The 19,863-nt window shown below is 37.6% G+C and overlaps 1 protein-coding gene across 4 annotated transcripts; it reads right to left on the bottom strand.

Annotated features, from left to right (window-relative positions):
• Positions 1 to 2,364: 2,364 nt before the first annotated feature.
• Positions 2,365 to 19,795, bottom strand: LOC125480817 (homogentisate phytyltransferase 1, chloroplastic-like). 4 transcript variants are annotated; one of them, XM_048591953.1, is made up of 14 exons: positions 19,445 to 19,792; positions 18,603 to 18,650; positions 17,292 to 17,578; positions 17,032 to 17,115; positions 16,871 to 16,945; positions 16,432 to 16,515; positions 15,812 to 15,901; positions 15,485 to 15,586; positions 15,046 to 15,141; positions 14,843 to 14,914; positions 14,612 to 14,707; positions 13,915 to 14,019; positions 13,363 to 13,451; positions 2,365 to 2,510 (listed from the first exon to the last, which is right to left on the bottom strand). In XM_048591953.1, exons 1-13 carry the CDS (start codon positions 19,485 to 19,487, stop codon positions 13,410 to 13,412), a joined length of 1,224 nt encoding a protein of 407 aa, XP_048447910.1. In that variant the 5' UTR covers positions 19,488 to 19,792; the 3' UTR covers positions 2,365 to 2,510; positions 13,363 to 13,409. The 4 variants fall into 4 exon arrangements, with proteins under 4 accessions (XP_048447910.1, XP_048447907.1, XP_048447908.1 ...); XM_048591950.1 differs by lacking the exon at positions 2,365 to 2,510 and having other exon boundaries at positions 13,152 to 13,451; positions 13,851 to 14,019; positions 19,445 to 19,795; XM_048591951.1 differs by lacking the exon at positions 2,365 to 2,510 and having other exon boundaries at positions 13,152 to 13,451; positions 19,445 to 19,790.
• Positions 19,796 to 19,863: the final 68 nt, after the last annotated feature.

The following is a 19,863-nucleotide window of genomic DNA, read 5'->3' on the forward strand; positions in this document are numbered from 1 at the left end:
CGGCTAGTGTCGGTGTGTTATGTTATGTTTCTTCTATGGTGTAACCCAAAGTCGTACAACTTCACCTTTGGGTGATGGGACCTACCATATTTCTTCACTGGCGTAACCTAGTGTCGTACAGCTTCACCCTCGGGTGATGATTATGCCTTCGGGCGACTACGATACCCCTAGTTAAGTACTTTATTATTTTGGATTTACGTAGGTTTTATGGATTTGCCTTCAGGCGACTATATTATCATTACTGAGCACTGTTTCATACATACATGTTTTAGATGTTTTCATGCCACGTTAGGGTTTTTAGAAAAACCTAGTACATGGTATTATATATATATGTGTGTGTGTGTGTGTGTGTGTTTTCAAAACAGGGGTTAGTATGTTCAAAAGAAAAGCGGTCTTACTTAGTATTATTATTATAAACTTTGATCCACTCGCCCTTTTGTTTTGCGCCCCCTTCAAGACTTATAATCAAGGCATACGATCTCGGTTTTGAGGCACACCTGCATCAGTAGCTTCGAGTTTCCCTCTCGGTGTAGGATCCACTTTCTTTGTAATCTTATTATTTTATAATATTTCTTTCATACTATTCTTGATTAGTTGTATGCTCTGAACACGTTCTTGCATCTATATTTCATTATATTTAAAATTACTTATTTTATTTACGTTTGTTCTTTCTTTATAACTTGCATGCATGTTAAAATGGCTTCATCACCCTCGGGTGTAGGCATGTGTCATCCTGGTAATTGAGGGATATTGGGATTCGATTGTGTCAAACCACCTTGCCCTCCTAGGCAACTTCCTAACCCCTACCCGATTTTTCTCCACGTATTGGCTTAAATCACATCGGTCCTTCACCGCCTAGGCCGATTAGGGCGTTTGTTTGCCCTCACTAAATTTCTTTGGATTAGACTGGCTTAGCTGGGATTGCTAGCCAATGTTTGATGCGAACAAGGATTACCATTAATGAGACAAAGTCGGACTCGCACCGACTAAGTCTTTCGCTAGGTAGCCTTAGCGAGGACCCCCATTATGTATGTGCTTGCTAGTCCCGTCCCCAAACTTGCTCCATTTGCTCGCTGCATTGTCTACATGTTGCGTTGCCTGCAAGCATTCTTCTACAACACCCTTTGATCACCGCCTAGATCTAAAACAAAGCTCCACCCACTGCCAAAACCTCAAAATCCAACCACCAAAATTTAAAAAGAAAATAACGTGAAAAAATAACAACAACAAAATTCAAAATCCACCCATTGCCAAAAAATTCTAAGATGGCTTTGCAGGCAAAGAAGCCAATGCATGTATCAAAGGGAAGAGAGAGATCTAAAAATTTTTGGGAAAAAAAGGACGAGGAAGGTGGAGATGCTTAACGGCAGCAAGAGGGTGAAGAGGATGAGCTTGTTTTGAAGGATTTGCGATGAGTTTTACACCTCCGTTTTGTAGAAAAAAGAGGGAAGAAAGAAGAAATGGGACGGAGCCAGGGGGAGAAGAAAAGAAAAGATGCTTCGAGAGGGGTAGTCTTTCAGGAGTAAGAAAGTAAAAGGTGAATAGATAATAATTATGCATTAAATAATATAAAATAATATATATATATATATATATATATTAAAAATATAAAATATTATTATGTATGCATTAATTAATATAATATTATAGTTCGTTAATTATCCTATTTTTTAGTCCGATACTGCATCAAACGATTCACTAAGTTAGTCCAGTTTAGTTTAGTCTAAGCCAGTCCAGCTTAGTCCCCGAAGTTAGTCCAGTCCAAGATAGTCCGGTGCAACAAACGCACTAGGTTCTTGACATTTATCGCCCAGCCCAAAATTGACTATACAAGTTGAGTCTATTGTCTAATACTTCTAGGCGAATAAAAGATTCACTCCTCCTGTATCCCATTATAACATTTTAAACCAATAACGCGAGTCTTGTAGAAAAGTAGGCCTAACAAACGGGTCGTGTCTATCGTGTTTGTGTCATTTTCATGTAACATCTGTTATCTTAACGGATCGTGTCATGTCACACCCGTTATCTTAACGGGTCCTTAACAGGTCGGGTCACTTTGCCCAACGGGTAAAGTGACCCAACCGGTTATGACCCATTAAGAAAAATATTTGTTTTTCTTCTTAAATTTGCACATACCATACGTTGCCATATAAATATTACTTCAAAACATTAAAACACATTTGTCGTTTAAGTACTACATCTACACTCGAAAATAAGAGCCTAATAAAAAAAAATCCCTACATTACTAGTCTATTACAAAATACTAAATGTGCAAGGATATGCAAAATGAAAGAGTTTTTGTTTTCAAGGTTGTGAAGCCTTTCTCAAAAGTTTAAACCTTGCCAATGGAACTCAAAGCTTGCATGTTATTCCTTTTACAAAATTCTCAATTTTCATCGATCATCATGAGGAAATTGTATTGGAACTTTGGCTTGATCTATTGCCTTCAAGAGTTATGTTGATGATGTTTTCAATAAGGTTTTCCACGTTAGAACTCTCTTCTGCATAAACTAAGTATAGAAAAACCAAACATTAAAAATCATTCAAGTTATGAGAAGTTTACCAAAATAATTATGAAAAGAAATAAAACAATAGTACTATACCATATAAAAATATATTAGCCTCCAACCTAATGCACAATGGACGGCTGAGATTAAATCTCAGCCAATCCAATGGTCACCAATTTTTTAAATTGAATTTAATATATATATATATATATATATATATAATTTGTCACAACCCCGCCCAGGCCCCCACCACATCCCGAGCTCGACTCCACCGTAGCACAATATTGTCTGCTTTGGGCCCCGACCACGCCCTCACGGTTTTGTTTCTGGGAACTCACACGAGAACTTCTTAGTGGGTCACCTATCATGGGATTGCTCTCACGCGTTACTCTCTTAACTTCAGAGTTCCGGTGAAACCCGAAGTCAATGACCTCCCAAAAGGTCTCGTGCTAGGTAGAGATGGGAAAATACATATAAGACTTACAGGATCCACTCCCCTGGGCGATGTGGGATGTTACAATCCACCCCCTTTAGGGGCCCGTCGTTCTCGTCAACATACACGCGACCAGGGTTAGGCTCTGATCGGCCAGCATGCCTTGATTTCGGTCGGGGTGTGTCATAATTATTATAGTTTTTAGGGGTATAAAATTGTTAAATTAATATATATAATTATTATAGTATCTTTTTAGGGTTATAACATTTTTAAATTAATATTTTGCTTATCGTGTATCGTGTTACCCATGTGTATACCCGAACCAACCCGTTATCTTAACAAGTGCTTATCGGGTTACCCGATAAGGACCCGATTCGTTATCATGTCGACCCAAACACCTGTTAATTTCGTGTCATGTCGGGTTATTGGGTTGTGTCAAGAATTGCCAGGCCTATATAAAAGTGATTCACTTATCTTTTAGAACTTGCCTGTCCATGTTTCTCTTTTCTTCTTTCCTCCCTCTTAAGAATTACTTTCTATACAAATTTTATTTCCAAAGTTTTGAGTCTCATTATATTTATTTATTTTTGTTTGGAAATTGTTACATTAGTATTTTTTTTTTTTTTTTTTTTTTTTAAGGGGGACTACTAGTCGCAAGCCATGATTATCCATCATTTCTGAGCTCAAAGAGGCTATGAGAAATTTCACTCTGCTCGTGACTACAGTCAAGCAGACTCATCAACTCGAAGCATCAAACCCTGGACCTCCCACATTTTTTTTGTTTATTGAGAAGCCACAGTCCGCGCCCCTACTACTGGGTTACTTGATGTGGTTTACATTAGTCTTTGTTTACCTAAAGTCATCTATTAGTTTACAAAATTACTATTAGGTTCTTAACATTTTTGCAAGTTACTAACAAATTAATACATACGAGAAATTTCAAATATGACTTTCTAGACGTGCTGGCCTCTGCAGCACAGTCCCACTAAATGCAGGCTAGGTTGTATCATGTTTCACCCACTTCAGATTGATTCCATAAGTTGAGTTTTTTGTTGCATATGTCTCGATGAATAGAAGAATTCCTCCTCCGGTATGCCGCCATAACATTATAAGTCAATAACGCGATGTCATCAATGGCGTAGCCACCCACAAGGCTAAGGTGGACATAAGCCCAAGTAGGTTTCTATAAGCTATGTATGCATTTATTTTTACTTCTCACACACCTCTCAATTTTCGATTGTTCGAATCTAATGAGTTGGAGATGATCACTGACAAAAAATTAATAAGGCTATGTTGGAAGTAAAAATAGGTTTGTAATAGAACTATTCTTTTGTAAACTCATGCTTATAGCTTACTCAATTTCAATAGAAATTATTATTTAATGTATATTTTATAGAGGATAGGTAATAAATAAGACATTTTATGCTAAAAATTATAAATTAGTTCTATCTTCAATCTCCCTTTATCCTATTCTTTAAAGAAAAAGACCATTTACCCTATGTAATTTAGCCTATGTGTTTCTTACTTAAGAAAAGAAAAATAATTTCTTTAAATCCACAATTAAATCATTATCTCCGCAATTCCTTAATTTCTGTTGCGATTTTCCAATAAATGTCACCTTTGCTACTTTCTTAATTTCTTTATTATTTACTTATTCTTGATTTAATTAGTAGGTTAATTATTTATATGGTCCTTGAATTCATCGGTTAGGGTTATGATTTTGAGCAATGTTCTAAAACGCGGCCTAGGCGCTAGATGGTGGTGCTCCGCCATGATTATCCCGAAATCGTTTACTAAATCGGCAAAGCTATTAGGCTACGTAAGTCGGACGCCTAGGCATGCTAAATGGTCGCTGGGCAGGCTAGATGGAAGTTAGACAGTCTGGGTGGCCTAGAAAAATACAATTGCCTAACCAGGAGCAGGCAGACACTGGAAAATCTGGGCGCTATGCGTCTCGCCATCTACTCTAGGTGTGATGATGGTCTACGAGAGAGAGAGAGAGAGAGAGAGAGAGAGAGAGAGAGAGTATGAATATGCAATTGCAGATATGGTGATAAGTAGACGACATCAATGGTTTTTGCTTAGCAGCTTAGGGTTTTTTTTTTTGAAAGTGAATCAGTGATTGGGAATCAGGATGGCTAAATACAAGTGTCTTTGGTTTTTTTATTCTAATAGGATAATAAATGGATTAGATGACTTTTGGTTTTTTGTTAGGGTCCATTTCGCCCATCTATAAATGGACTTAACAATTCTATTTAAAGGTAAGACAAGGAATACAAGGCCCAACTTGCATTTTATTTATAGCCTTATAAAATGATGCAAAACTAACAAAATGAGTCTAAAATTTCATATTATTTCATACATATATTTTTTTCTTTTTAAGAAATAACATATTATTCAATGTTTATTTACATATTATATAGTAAATTTACTTAAATCCGCCTAGACCGCCTAGACTCTCGCCTAGCTACCTAGGCGCTAGGTCCTAATCCGCCGCTCGACTAGTGCCTAGCTTTTTTAAGAACCTTGATTTTGAGAATAGTTTATCTTATATTATTGTTCTTTTATAGATTATTATATAAGTTTATATAAGAAAAAAATAAATATATGATTTTATAGTACTATTTTCAGTTAGGCCACACAAAGAAAAAATCTTAACTCCACCCCTGGATGTTATGTGATAAAGCTAAAACACAATCGCGCTAATTCGATAGAGATCTCTACAAAATAGCAAATTAAGTGTACGTAAGTGAACCCTTGTTCTGATATACATGCTTAAATTTTTTTGAAACTTTTGAAACTAATTTAGTTTAAAAATAGTCACTTAGTACTACAATATGGTGGTGTTCCTCTTCATTTGTTGTTAAGTGTTGCATGACACTTGGTTTAACCTTGACAATTATCCTTGATAACACTTATGTCCCTATTGAGTTGTGGTTTTGCTCACCCTTTATATTTTAGACCTTTTTGGATTGGTACAAGATAAATAAAACGGTAGACGGGTTGAGGTTGTGTTAGACGGGAGATTTTAAGGGTTTTATTTATTTCTGCACACCTTGTAAAAGCTTTTGGAGTTATATGTTCGTTTTATTTTATTTCTACTGGTGCGCCAGGCACAAGATTTAATTTTTTTTTTTCACCAACTCCGTGTTGGGGCATAACAATATTGTATGTATTAAAAAAATGAACTTTGAAATGACATTTCTCTAATTGGGCTACAGTTCTTTTGCAACTTTTTACGATGGTTAGGATCTTCGTCCTCTGACTCTATCTTGTTGGGTTGTGAACTACTTTAGTACATATGTGCAAAAGTGTGAAGGGATGACATAAGTATAAAAAATCATATTAACATGCATAGTTAGTGGAACATTGAATTCCGTTTAATCATATTAAACTAATCCACGTGATCGTGATTAATCAATGTACTTATGTTCATGCAAAAATGAATGAAGAACACGTGCATGAACTTAGATTAGGTTTAGAACTCGAACATTAGATTTCATATACAAACGGATTCATTGAGACTCCCAAGTGTTAGCCCTCTACTAGTATCCACATGAATGAATCGCTAGTTAGTGAAGCAAGAAGATGACAATCTGCTAAGACCTTTTCCTCTAGATGGTGCGGCAGCAAAAGGTGTAGGGTGTGGTATTTTTTTTTCAATTTCACTAAATTGGAAAACCTACATCCCTTCTCTCTAAGTGTGCATTTGTTGCACTAGATTATTATAGATTGGACTAACTTCAAGAACTAAGCTGGACTAGTTTAAAATGACTAAGCTGGAATGACTTAGTAAAGCATTTGGTGTAATGTCGAACTAAGAAGCAAGATAATAAAAATATAAAAAAATGAACCCATGATATATAACAAAATATTCATAATATTTGCCTAAACATCAATTTCAACCAAATATTCATGTTATTTCCATTAAACATTTCATCTTCTCCATGTTCAAAGTATGTTGATGTCACTCAAATATCTGATTTAATCCACAGTTAATCCAATACACAATGTTATCGAATTTCAACAATCCGAATGTCTATTTTGTAAGTCTTGATTTATAGATTATCCTTACAAAAATTCAATTCAATCCAAAATCATTTGCCTATTTAATTATCATGATGAAATTTCAATGTTTCTTAAAGAACAAAGTGTTCGTCAATTTCTTTAAACTCAATTAGATGCTTCAAATATTTCCAATTTGGCTAATATTTGTAAGAATGATCTATGAGGTACAACTTGAAAAATAGATAGTTCGAATCGTTAAAATTCGATGTAGAATGGACGCCATAACTAATCCCCATTTTAGAAAATGAGGATCTCTTCCCTGAAGGCTTCGGCGGCCAACATCATATGAATGCCAGCCTCCTTATGAGAGAGTTGACGCAGTGCTGTAGAGGTGGTTTCAAAAAAGGAGGGGCAGCGTTGACATCAATCTGAGCCTCGGATCGAGCCGACCCATATGTGGGTGGTAATCGAATTTTGGGATTTAGGCAGTGGGTGGGGCTGTCGATATAAAGAGAGAGACCAAGGGCGAGGCAAATCCAAGTTGGGAAGGTGTGGGAGGATTTGACGGCGAGGTCGTCGTGCAAGAAGAAGATGTGACGCGAGCAAACGAAGCAAAGTAGGGAAGGTCTTAGCAGTCCGCTGCATTACTGGTTTGGTACTGAGCTCCTTTTATAAAAAGTGGGTATAAAAAAGGTTGAGCTCAAAAAGATGTTTGGTAAACACTTAAAAACAACTTATTTTCATAGTTTTGGATGAAAAAAAAGCTGAAAACGTAAAGCAGTAAAAATAAGCTTATTCTCACAACACAGCAGAAACAGTTTTTTTTTCAAAACACAACAATACCAAACCATCTCTTAGTCTAGGCGAGTCCCACGTAATCCCACTAAAATTAGTCCTACTATTAACAAACATTGGACTACACTGACTTTTAATGCAGTCCAGTCCAAAGAAGGCTAATGAGCCCAAACAAACTCACCCTAAATTTCTAATTTCACCAACTCGCAGAATTCACACTAGGTCTAAAGATCCCTTAGGCATAAATTGGATTTAATATTTGGGAATCGGTGCAACAAAATGCGTCATGTAAAATCTCAGGAACATTGTGAACACGAAAGTTCCTTGAAACAAGAAACAAGAATAACGTGTACAAAATAATATTTTGTTTGATGATTTTGGGGTTACGATCTCTCTCAAATTTGGTCCTCTGATTCTATCTTCGTAGGGTGTAGGTTTGTGGATGAGTTGTTGATCCAAAGGGCCGTCGGGGCTTGATCTAAGGATGAACGGTTGATGAACGGATGAACACTTTCTTCAAGGGCCGTCGGGGCTTGATCTTGAGTTGGTGGAAGTTCGTCGGGGCTTGATCTTGAGTTGGTGGAAGTTCTTCAAGGGCCGTTGGGGCTTGATCTTGGGATGAACGGATGAACACTTTCTTCAAGGGTCGTCGGGGCTTGATCTTGAGTTGGTGGAAGTTCTTCAAGGGCCGTTGGGGATCTTGGGATGAACGGATGAACACTTTCTTCAAGGGCCGTCGGGGCTTGATCTTGAGTTGGTGGAAGTTCTTCAAGGGCCGTTGGGGCTTGATCTTGAGATGAACCGATGAACACTTTCTTCAAGGGCCGTCGGGGCTTGATCTTGAGTTGGTGGAAGTTCTTCAAGGGCCGTTGGGGCTTGATCTTGAGGGAGGATTTGACGAAGAATGAAGAGTGCTTTCTTGATCCTTCGGGATTTTCTTGAGAGCTTTAGAACTCTAAGGCTTCAAGGTTTTGGTGTGTGGAGAAATGTATTTGTGAATTGGTTGATGCTTGATACCTTGATGGAGAAGCCTATTTATAGGCTTTGATAATGAATCAACACCACAAAATATTTTTTTCCTTTCCAAGCACCATTGCCTAATTTTCCCACTTAATGCAATATTGAAATGGTGTAACTTATGGCCTAATTTCCCACTTAATACCATTTTAAACTTGAAGTGGTGTAACTTATGGCCTAATTTCCCACTAACTTATGGCCTAATTTCCCACTTAACACCATTTTAAACTTGAAATGTGTATGCTTTGTCATTGCCCAAATGAGAAAAACTTGCTTTGATCCGTAATGGATTGAAGTTTGCTTGCCTTGTCATTGCCCAACATGAGAAGAAAAACTTGTTTTGATCCTCAATGGATTGAAATGTACTTGCCTTGTCATTGCCCAAAATGAGAAGAAAAACTTGTTTAATCCTTCAAGGGTATTTCTTCCTATTTTGTTGAGTCACACGCCATGTGTACAATTTGTACAACACGTGGCGTATGTCATGTATGCCTTGACACGTCAAAACTTTAATGCATTGGTGAACATTTGTTTTTTTTTTTTTTTTACTGAAATTTCGATGTCTACAAATGCCCCCACTTCAAGGCGCGTCGTAGACATGTGCTTGACACGTGTAGAAGATGCGTTTTGAAGTCCCTTAATGTAGATGTCAACCCAAGGGCCGTCGAGGCTTGATCTTGAATTGGGCTGGAAATTTCTTCAAGGGCCATTGAAGTTTGATCTTGAGTTCGACTGGAAGATTTTCTGGTTTCCTCCAATCGTTGATTTTCCACAGGCTTAGTCTTGAACTGGGCTGGAAATTTCTTCAAGGGCCATTAAGGCTTGATCTTGAGTTCGACTGGAAGATTTTCTGGTTTCCTCCAATCGTTGATTTTCCACAGGCTGAGTCTTGAACTGGGCTGGAAATTTCTTCAAGGGCCATTGAGGCTTGATCTTGAGTTTGACTGGAAGATTTTCTGGTTTCCTCCAATCGTTGATTTTCCTTTGTGCTACTCTTGAACTGGGCAGCAGGATTCTTTTGGTCTCCCCCGAAGGTCTGAGCTTACTCCTTTTATCTGTTTCTTTGTTCAATCTCTCCAATTCGTATTGAAGAGGGTTAGAGGATAGCTCAGCATATGCAGTTGTTGCTTGTCTCCACATGCTTCAATGTATCATTTTCACTTGCCTTACTTACTCCCCTTTGCAGAAGTGGTCCCTTCTCTGGAAGTGTATCAACCGTTGAAGATGACTACTCGAGAGCAACGTTAGGTAAGCAACCAGGGAATAGCTTCCAGGCAGTCGGTAGACTGACTCCAAGTGCCGGCTGATTGCTCCTTTCACTTTGCTATGCGAGTAATAACAAAGACAAAGGAAAAGACAGGGAAAGAGCATGATATGAGATACTTTTGCTTTTGACCTGGATGATATGAGATACTTTTGCTTTTGAAGAAGCGGTGAATGAATCAGCACATGCTTCAATCTACCGTTTCCTCCTGGGTCATCTGTACTCCAGGCATCTGGTATCATCTTTGGGGAAGAAGAAAAAATTGAGTATTTCGAGAGGCTTTGCTGGGAGTGCGCCCTCAGATGTGAGGAAGAGTTGGGCATTTTTTTTTTTTTTTTTTTTGCAGGTCTGCCTTGCCATAAAAGATGAAGGTTGACATATATAGGGATTTCCCAATAGCAAGTGGTGGTACTATTTCTTTACCATTGTTGACAACTGTTGGGTAATTGAACAGTAAGATTCACGCGTTCTCAACTTTGTCAGAAATCTTTGACAAAGTTGCCCGTGATTTCTGCAAAGCTGGGGTTGCATATGAAGGGTGATGACAAATCTGGAAGAGCCCAGCTTTTGAAATTCAGAGAGTGATGACTCTTCGATCCTTGAATAAGCGGCCCAGCTTTTGAGGTTCGGAGGGTGTTACCTCTTTGATTTCTGAACAAACGCTTCTTCGATTTTTGAGCAAGCGTCTCTTCGATTTCTGAACAAATGCTTCTTCGATTTTTGAGCAAGCGCCTCTTTGATTTCTGAATGGCAAACAGTAGTGCGGATGCGGCTTTGTCAGAGATCTTTTGACAAAGTTGAACGCGTTTTCTGAAAAGCCGAGAAAGCGTCGCCTAACTTACGCCTTTTATCTGGCTTTTGAGATTTTGAAGAGTGGTGTCTCTTCCATTTTTTTGAATCGGTGGTCGTGTCGCCTCTCCTCTTTATAGAGGTATCGATTACCTCCAACATGCACATCTTGAAGGTTGCTCATTCCTGAAAATCATCTCCGGTGTATTTTGTTTTAACAGCCCCTTGAGATTTTTCTCCATCCGACCCTTCTCTTTTAACACCTTTGAAAAATGGCCAACCCATCTAACATTTGCTTAGATTTGAGTCTCAGCAGTGCGCCGCGTCAGGGTAAGGTATGGTGCCCGTCTTTTTTATCTTCTAATGGCCCTCTTACAGGTGAAGACTCCGTGATGACGGATGCAACAACAGCTACGATAGTAGCTAGGAACCTCCTCACTCCTAAAGATAGTAGGCTGCTTTCAGGACAGTCCAATGAGTTGGCCGTTCAAGAGTCCCTAGCTCTCAGCGTTCAGTGTGCGGGCTCTGTGTCCAACATGGGCCAACGCCTACTTGCTCGCTCCCGTCAAGTTGAATCGTTGATGGCAGAGGTGGAAAATCTCAAGCAAGAGATCAAACAGCTTAAGCACGAGAATAGAAGTTTGCACGTGCTTGCAAATAACTATTCGACGGGCATGAAGAGGAAGCTTGATGAGCTGCAAGAATCTGAAGGTCGGATTCAAAGTGACTGTCAAAGGCTTGCGGCTTATCTCCAGAAGCACCTTTTTCCTGGGTCATCCAGCTTTCCACCAAGTATTGAGGCCTCGGATGATCTATCTTCGATGCCTCCTGCTTCGATGCCTCCCGCTCTGATGCCTCCCGCTCCTAGAGTTTTGCCAAGTACTGGGGCTTCACGTGAACATCATTTGTGAAAGCTTCATCTTTTTTTTTGAACGGAGAAAAAGATGAGAGGTAGAGATTGTCCCATCGGGCGTGCCAAATTTGTGAACACGAAAGTTCCTTGAAACAAGAAACAAGAATAACGTGTACAAAATAATATTTTGTTTGATGATTTTGGGGTTACGATCTCTCTCAAATTTGGTTCTCTGATTCTATCTTCGTAGGGTGTTGGTTTGTGGATGAGTTGTTGATCCAAAGGGCCGTCGGGGCTTGATCTAAGGATGAACAGTTGATGAACGGATGAACACTTTCTTCAAGGGCCGTCGGGGCTTGATCTTGAATAATGGTTGTGTGGATTTCTTCAAGGGCTTTTGGGCTTGATCTTGAAGGTTGATGGATGAGTGGATCTTCAAGGGCTTTTGGGCTTAATCTTGAAGAACGATTGGATGTGTGGATTTGTTGAGGTTGTTGATCCAAAGGGCCGTTGGGGCTTGAGCTTAGGATGAACGGATGAACACTTTCTTCAAAGGCCGTCGGGGCTTGATCTTGAGTTGGTGGAAGTTCTTCAAGGGCCGTTGGGGCTTGATCTTGGGATGAACGGATGAACACTTTCTTCAAGGGCCGTCGGGGCTTGATCTTGAGTTGGTGGAAGTTCTTCAAGGGCCGTTGGGGCTTGATCTTGAGATAAACGGATGAACACTTTCTTCAAGGGTCGTCGGGGCTTGATCTTGAGTTGGTGGAAGTTCTTCAAGGGCCGTTGGGGCTTGATCTTGAGGGAGGATTTGACGAAGAACGAAGAGTGCTTTCTTGATCCTTCGGGATTTTCTTGAGAGCTTTAGAACTCTAAGGCTTCAAGGTTTTGGTGTGTGGAGAAATGTATTTGTGAATTGGTTGATGCTTGATACCTTGATGGAGAAGCCTATTTATAGGCTTTGAGAATGAATCACCACCACAAAATATTTTTTTCCTTTCCAAGCACCATTGCCTAATTTTCCCACTTAATGCAATATTGAAATTGAAGTGGTGTAACTTATGGCCTAATTTCCCACTTAATACCATTTTAAACTTGAAGTGGTGTAACTTATGGCCTAATTTCCCACTAAATACCATTTTAAACTTGAAATGTGTATGCTTTGTCATTGCCCAAATGAGAAAAACTTGCTTTGATCCGTAATGGATTGAAGTTTGCTTGCCTTGTCATTGCCCAACATGAGAAGAAAAACTTGTTTTGATCCTCAATGGATTGAAATGTACTTGCCTTGTCATTGCCCAAAATGAGAAGAAAAACTTGTTTAATCCTTCAAGGGTATTTCTTCCTATTTTGTTGAGTCACACGCCATGTGTACAATTTGTACAACACGTGGCGTATGCCATGTATGCCTTGACACGTCAAAACTTTAATGCATTGGTGAACATTTGTTTTTTTTTTTTTTACTGAAATTTCGATGTCTACAAACATATCAAAAGTGTGTTGATCCATGTGAAGAAAATCAGTATGGGACATTTCAATCGATATGCAAAGATCTAGGCTAGAGAAATGTTCTCTCTTATGCCTCAAACTTTCCAGCTTTTCCCCGGAATCCAGCCCGAGATGGTGAAATAATGTACCAAGGAAATATCGGAGAGTACAATGTAAGTTGAATAACCCAACAACAGCGTTCGATTTTTACCTCTTAAGATTCCGAAAACAACCTTTACTCTGAAATAAGTTGCATCGTCATCTAACAAGCGGTATAAGTAGATACTCAGCGTAGAAAAGCTGCAAGAAGAAAACAGAAAGAAATGAATAAAACGTATGCCACATTGGAATTTAAACATACATAAATGAAATCACAAACAAGTTGTGTACAATCCATAAAATCAATGGTAGCAACTGGCACGTTGAAACAAGTAAAGCTGGAAATCGGTCTTAGGTTGGAGTCTCCAGACGGAGTCCAATTTCCAGACCGCACAAACCAACAGTTCTTAAAGAGTTTTTGAGGGATTTTCTCATCTCCAAGAATATAGGCATTTGTTGTGCCTGAACAAAATTCGAGCCCTCGATAAAGATAAAGCAACCAATAAGCAATACTAGAAACAGCAATATGAGGGCTTGAATTAGCGTGTGGAATGTTTGTAAGATGTTAACAGCAAAACTGATGAGGCAAATTAGGGTCACCTTTGGTTTTTGATATACTTTATTCCACTGCAGTTGCATTCAAGTAGTGGTAGTAAGCATTTACCTTCCATACAAACATGTAAAAGGATGTGATTGCAGCTTTGCTGTTGAGATCGACAGATTTGGCTCTGTTCCACAGTACCACAGCCAAAATTGTATGTCCCAAAACCTAAAACAATGCAAATATAGAATAAATCAATATCTGCATTCTTAGCGCATTCTTCAGTGTCTAGTATCTGAACAAAGAGGTATAGATGAACAAAAACTCAGTAGTAAGATGGGATTATGAAAACGCACTTAAGGTTCCCCAAAATATTATTAACTTCTATTGAGAATATAAGAGCACCGCTTGTTCTCATGTAAAACCAAACACATGTATACAATACAAACTGAAGTGGCCTCATTTGACAGTTTAACACTTCAAATGTTTGCATTTTTGTAAAGGAAGGCAACGAGTTAGAATCAGAAATATAGAGTTAAGAGCGATTGGTAGAATTTTAAGAATCCTTAACGTGGACTCCTAAACTTCATAACATTACCAACTATTTCATAATAGCAAACGGCATGTAAAGGCAGAAAAATACAACCGAAAATAAATCATTAAATTCATGTTTTTCATTGCATTTATACGTTCAGAATTAAACGCGTATAATTCAAAAATTATAGAGAAAAGAGAAGTTGTGTCATTCAGTAACCTAGAATAAGTGAAGATTGGTAACGCTCACTACTGTTCTCTTTAGATTTAGAAACTGAAACATTACCGTGACGCATTTGCTCAACGTGAAGCCAGATGATGCTCCCACTAAAATGGCAACACTGTAAACCATTTCAAGTAGCGAAATACAAATCCAAAAGACCTGCCCAAAGATAATTAGGATCAAAACTATATATGCTTGCTTACCACCATAAAAGTCTGAATACGTTGCATATGTATGAATACATGTATATCAGTGAAACTGTATATTTGCGTGTATTAAAACTTAAAGGCCTACCCGCTTTTGTCCCATGCGTACTGTAAAAGACCTGATGCCGAATATTTTATCTCCATCAATATCAGGTATGTCCTACATGATTCCACGGTGTGAATAAAATTGATCATCATCCTTTTTCATCATAACTTCACGAAGTGAAATAATAGCAAATGCATAAATCTACTCGTGTTCAACTTGAAATGAACAAAAGGAAAAGGTTTTACCTTAAATAATGCTATAACAATTGAGAAGAAGCTCATAAATGCAGTTGCAAAGATTAGTGGCCTCGAGAAGGCAGCGGGTCTTTTGTACACATGCATCTGGAAACCGTTAGATAAATTAGAACTCAACCACTGAAAGCGCATCCAACTACATGAAAAAGATGATCCATTAACAGTATCTGTTGAGAGCAATCAATTATTATGAGCCCTCGCAACCGTTTTATGTGTGTGCACACGCAGATATGTTTGTCCTACAAGCATTGCATCGAACACTGGTAACCATTGCTCAAGTGACAGATACCTTTCGATGATGTTATAGGTTGAAATTATAATAGCAAATGCCGCTCAATGTGGAAAACTTATTGTGTAAATCAAGTTTTTTTCTGAGAGAATGAAACAATGGGAAGGTATTAATTGATTTCCTAATAGAAAAATAACAAACCTGCATGTGCAGGAAAAAAGCAAGTTGGACTATCACTGCCCGAACAGCTAGGATACACATTGCAGCAACCACAGCAGACCTCTTCCATCTCAATAATGGCAACTGCGATTATAAAAGACAGGTTCTGACTTATGCTTTAGTACAATCGCTAAATTTACATGGAAAAATTTTAGATACTAAAGTCCAGCCTTCCATATACTATGAAATAAAAACACTCTTAAACTAAATTTCATTCATCAAATTGGTTATCACGAGTGACATAAGCTTTCCTCATATAGCTATTTAAGGAACGTCAATAAGATTACATATGAGCAAAAGCCAACTCACATTGATTGAATAAGCAGTTCCAAGTACAAAACTGATGAAAAGGGCCCAAAACAATGGCCATGAACCAACAACCCATCCAAGCAAAAAGCTCTGTAGAAAAGAATGGTTACGGTCTGAATGTTTTTCAGTCATAATATGATTATGCTTGATGATAAATCCATACACTAAGTAAATATTGAACATTCAATCCAGTTTCCTTAGTCTTAATTCTGATTTTGCATGTATATTAAGGTACTAGTAATTTGGTAGTATTCAGATGTTTGAAAAATTTGATGAAGTTTATTTCTTGCATGGAAACAATGACAATGCTGGCTACACAAATAGTTAAAGGAATAAGAAGTAAAAACACTATTGAGAGCACTCGAATCCTTAACAATTTAAACCAGAATAACTAAATTTCTAGTGAAGAACAGGATGCAGTTTGCAAGCAAAAGTTAGGGAATCACATTACGGGCCCATTTGGTAATCCGATGAAGAAGATGAAGAAAATGAAGGACGAGAGATGAAAAGCTTAAATATGAAGGATAATATAGTGGCTTTCAAAATAAAATCTAATAACAGTTTTAAATGGTCTTCAGTTTTTAGTTTTAATTTTTTCTTCCAAACATTGCCTTTGATACCATAATTAGAAAAGATGTCACAATCATGATGCCGGTTCCAACTGAATATTCCCCAGATGCCAACGGAAGATAAGGCTTGTTAACCTGCAACATACCATAAAATACAAGTATACAATTAGACATTTCACATATGCTCCATGTAAATAATCTTTTTGTTCATGACTTCCAAGAATATAAGTCAAATAATCTAAAGTGGCGCTTAATAAATTGAGCACAACTTGGAAATTGGTAACGTTTGAACATCCGTGAGTGTAGTGAGGGAAGCTTGAAATAATGGCTTAGTAGGCAGCTTGATAACTCTAGATAAAAGAACCTATCATGGAATTCTACATGTAGAACCATCCTAATGGAATGCCCCCTTAAGAAACAAAAAGGTGACATAATTTATAATTCTTATCCCGCAATCATTGCAATTCTACCAATAAACTACAAAACCTACCTTGTCTATATCGATGTCAGACAACTGATTCAACCCAACAATGTAAATATTCATAAAGAGAGCAGCAACTACAGCCTGAAAATAAAAAAAAACGAAGCATGTAAGAATAGCAATGACGACTATAATCTTTTAAGATTATCAATATTTATTAGAGGCATCACCTCCAGCACCCCCGTGAAAAATAATGGAGACAAATCTGACAGATTCTTGACTGCAAGGAGAGAAACTGAAATTATGCTTAATGCCTGTTTAGAGAAAAACATAGGTCAGGTCTCTCTAAATCGATTTGAAAAAGGAAAGGACAAAAAAATAACAGTAGCGATCCTAACTAATCTCAAGCACATATTAGTGGAGTTACATATCAAAAAGTTAAATTGGAGAATGTCAAGATTGGTGGTGATGATTTTGTCACAAACTTAACTGTGCCTATAACTGTGTGCGGCCTTGAAAACCTGTAAAAAGCATCTATGGCATTTTTGATAGAGTTCCATATGCTTTTCGGATTATAGGCTTTAGATTCAGATTCAAGAGGGTGGCCTGTAGTAGCATTCACCAAGAACTTTTTATCATGCCTCCTGTAGAATGTAGACTTTTCCTTAGTGCCTCTGGTATTTTGCTGAAAAATATGTTGCTGAAATCCAACACCACAGTAACTTTCTAGGATATCCCATGCTCTGCGCCTTGAAACTCTGACTGCTACATATGAACCTATAAGAAGAAAGATTCGGGTTCCAGTAAGTTTCAATATGAACTGAGAAAGGCAAATCATACATCAGTTTTAATTTCAAATGAGAATTCGAAGCTTACTGTCTTACTGTTTCTTAAATTTGGATAAGCTAATAATAAGAGGAGTAAATTGCACAATACATTGCTAAGTGAAGTACCATATCAAATAATGCACAGTATTCTGATTAACAAATGCTTCGGTTAGAATATTTGATTACGAGACCTATAGACGCTCCAATTAGAAGACCTACAGACACTCCAGTTAGAAGATGTGATTATGAGATAGAGGCTCAGGGCCAAAGGGGTAGAGCAAGACCTAGGAAGACCTGGACAGAAACTTTAAGAAAAGACTTGGACTACTTGGATGTTGGATCTAACGGAAGAAATGACACAAAACCAAGCGCAATGGAGTTCTAGGATTCATATAGCCGTCCTTTGTTGTTGTTGTTGTATTTGTTATTCTGATTAATAGATTTTGTGAGACAAAATTTATTTCATATAAGAAAACATAAATCAGTTCAGTCGGCCCACTGTGAATTACAGTACGCTTCTTATCCACATTATAAATCAGAATCCTAAACTAATGAGTTGTTATCTTGGAACTTAAGATGTAAGCCAGTACACTTTGAGCTAATTCTTTGAATAAAAACATCCATCGCTACCTTGCTGTTAAAAACTTCCACCATGTGTAATCCCAACTAAGATATAAAGACTAAGAAGCCCAAACACATACAATGGAAAGTGAATAAAACAGTAAAGAAAGCTCTCTTACAAATCTCAATGTGCAAATTTAGCAACGCTGCATGGTTAGCTACAAACATTGATGACTATAATGTCTTGAAATAGTACTACCAGTATTTAAGCAGCTATCACACTAAGCTTAAATTAAATACTATGCTCATATCCAACATATGTTTGTATACAGCATACATGGAATCACAATACGAAATTTTTATTGCTCAAAAGTCAAAAGGGAGATCAGACGTCGTGATGGGACCAGTAATACCTGAAAAGCAGTTCTTGTGGAGATTATCCCTTCTCCGAACGTTCCCACCTATGAATTTTTATAATGCATCAGAATTCAATTAGCAGGAATAAACTCACAACTAAACAGTGAGTACGCGTTTAATAACCATTTCGTTTTTAGTTGTTGGTTTTCACTTTTTGTGCTATAGATAGTATAAAAGTATGTGGGAGAAGGGAGGAACCAAAAAAGGTGAAGGAAGGAAAATGACACGAAAAAGTGAAAAACTAAAAGCCAACAGCTGAAAAGAATTGTTAAGTTCTTTTCATTTTTGAGCTTCTGTTTTCATATGAGCTCCTTCATTTTTCCTTCCCTATTCCTCATTGGGCTCATATACCATCTCTATCTCAAGCAAAAAGAAAATAAAAACTAAAAGGTTTAAGTGAAATGGTTATCAAATCCGTCCTAAAATACCAAATTCAACTCCATAAATGGTACAAGCAAAGGTAGAGTCAACTCAACCTAGTCACATCTTGAAATGACAACAAAAAGTAAAGAAGAAAAAGAAAAATTTTAAATTTAAGAAAACCCAGCCGAATAAAGGTAAATTATTTCAGTCTACTGATTCTAAAGACTAAAAAGAATGAATCTTTGAATCGACAAAGATTATAATAAGTACCTAAAATACCACAAAATAATAATAAAAATTTAAAAAAATTAAAAAAATTAAAAAAAAAAAAACTAGCATTTGAAGCATCTGAAACAATTACTAATTTCAGAGGAAATAAACAAATAAATACATAATCAGAGACCTTAATAAATCAAGAACAAGAGAAAGCCAGAGAAAGAAATGAATATTTTCTGTAAAACTGAAATCACAATACCCAAAGATGCTTTGGAGAAGGACCTAACAAGCGCAGAGTCCATGTGCTTAAGCAAATAAAGAAACTGATGCTTCAGTTCAACTGAGACCACTGTGAAAACTCAGTGCCTTTAAGCAAAGCACTCAGGAGAGGGAGAGGGGGAGAGGGGGAGAGGGGGAGTTACGTAATTAAAACATAACTAGTGAGGTTATTTGATACCATGAAAAATGCAATGGATGCGACTTGCAAGTCCATTGTCCACACGGGTACCAGTGCCTTTCAATTTGACCATGTGGCAAAACAGTCAGTGACGTGTAGTGCAAATTGCAATTCAGAAGCCCGTGAATGCTTGGGACCTTCGCTTCTGACATGTTGTAGGGTCGAACCTTGCAAACTCAACTGCTCATTTCCTTACCAAAAATATCTGGACCAACAAAGAA

This window comes from the organism of the source record quoted next, unplaced genomic scaffold (genome assembly GCF_019419815.1).
Source record: "Pyrus x bretschneideri cultivar Hongxiangsu unplaced genomic scaffold, Pyrus_bretschneideri_v1 Contig36, whole genome shotgun sequence".
In the NCBI taxonomy this organism is placed as follows: Eukaryota; Viridiplantae; Streptophyta; class Magnoliopsida; order Rosales; family Rosaceae; genus Pyrus; species Pyrus x bretschneideri.

Coding starts and splice junctions, on each gene's coding strand:
- LOC125480817 (XM_048591950.1), bottom strand. CDS start 19,487: ATGGACTCTGCGCTTGTTAGGTCCTTCTCCAAAGCATCTTTGG. Junction 17,116..17,291: donor CGCACACAGTTATAGGCACA/GTTAAGTTTGTG, acceptor TTCTCTAAACAG/GCATTAAGCATAATTTCAGT. Junction 14,020..14,611: donor CGTTGAGCAAATGCGTCACG/GTAATGTTTCAG, acceptor GCATTGTTTTAG/GTTTTGGGACATACAATTTT.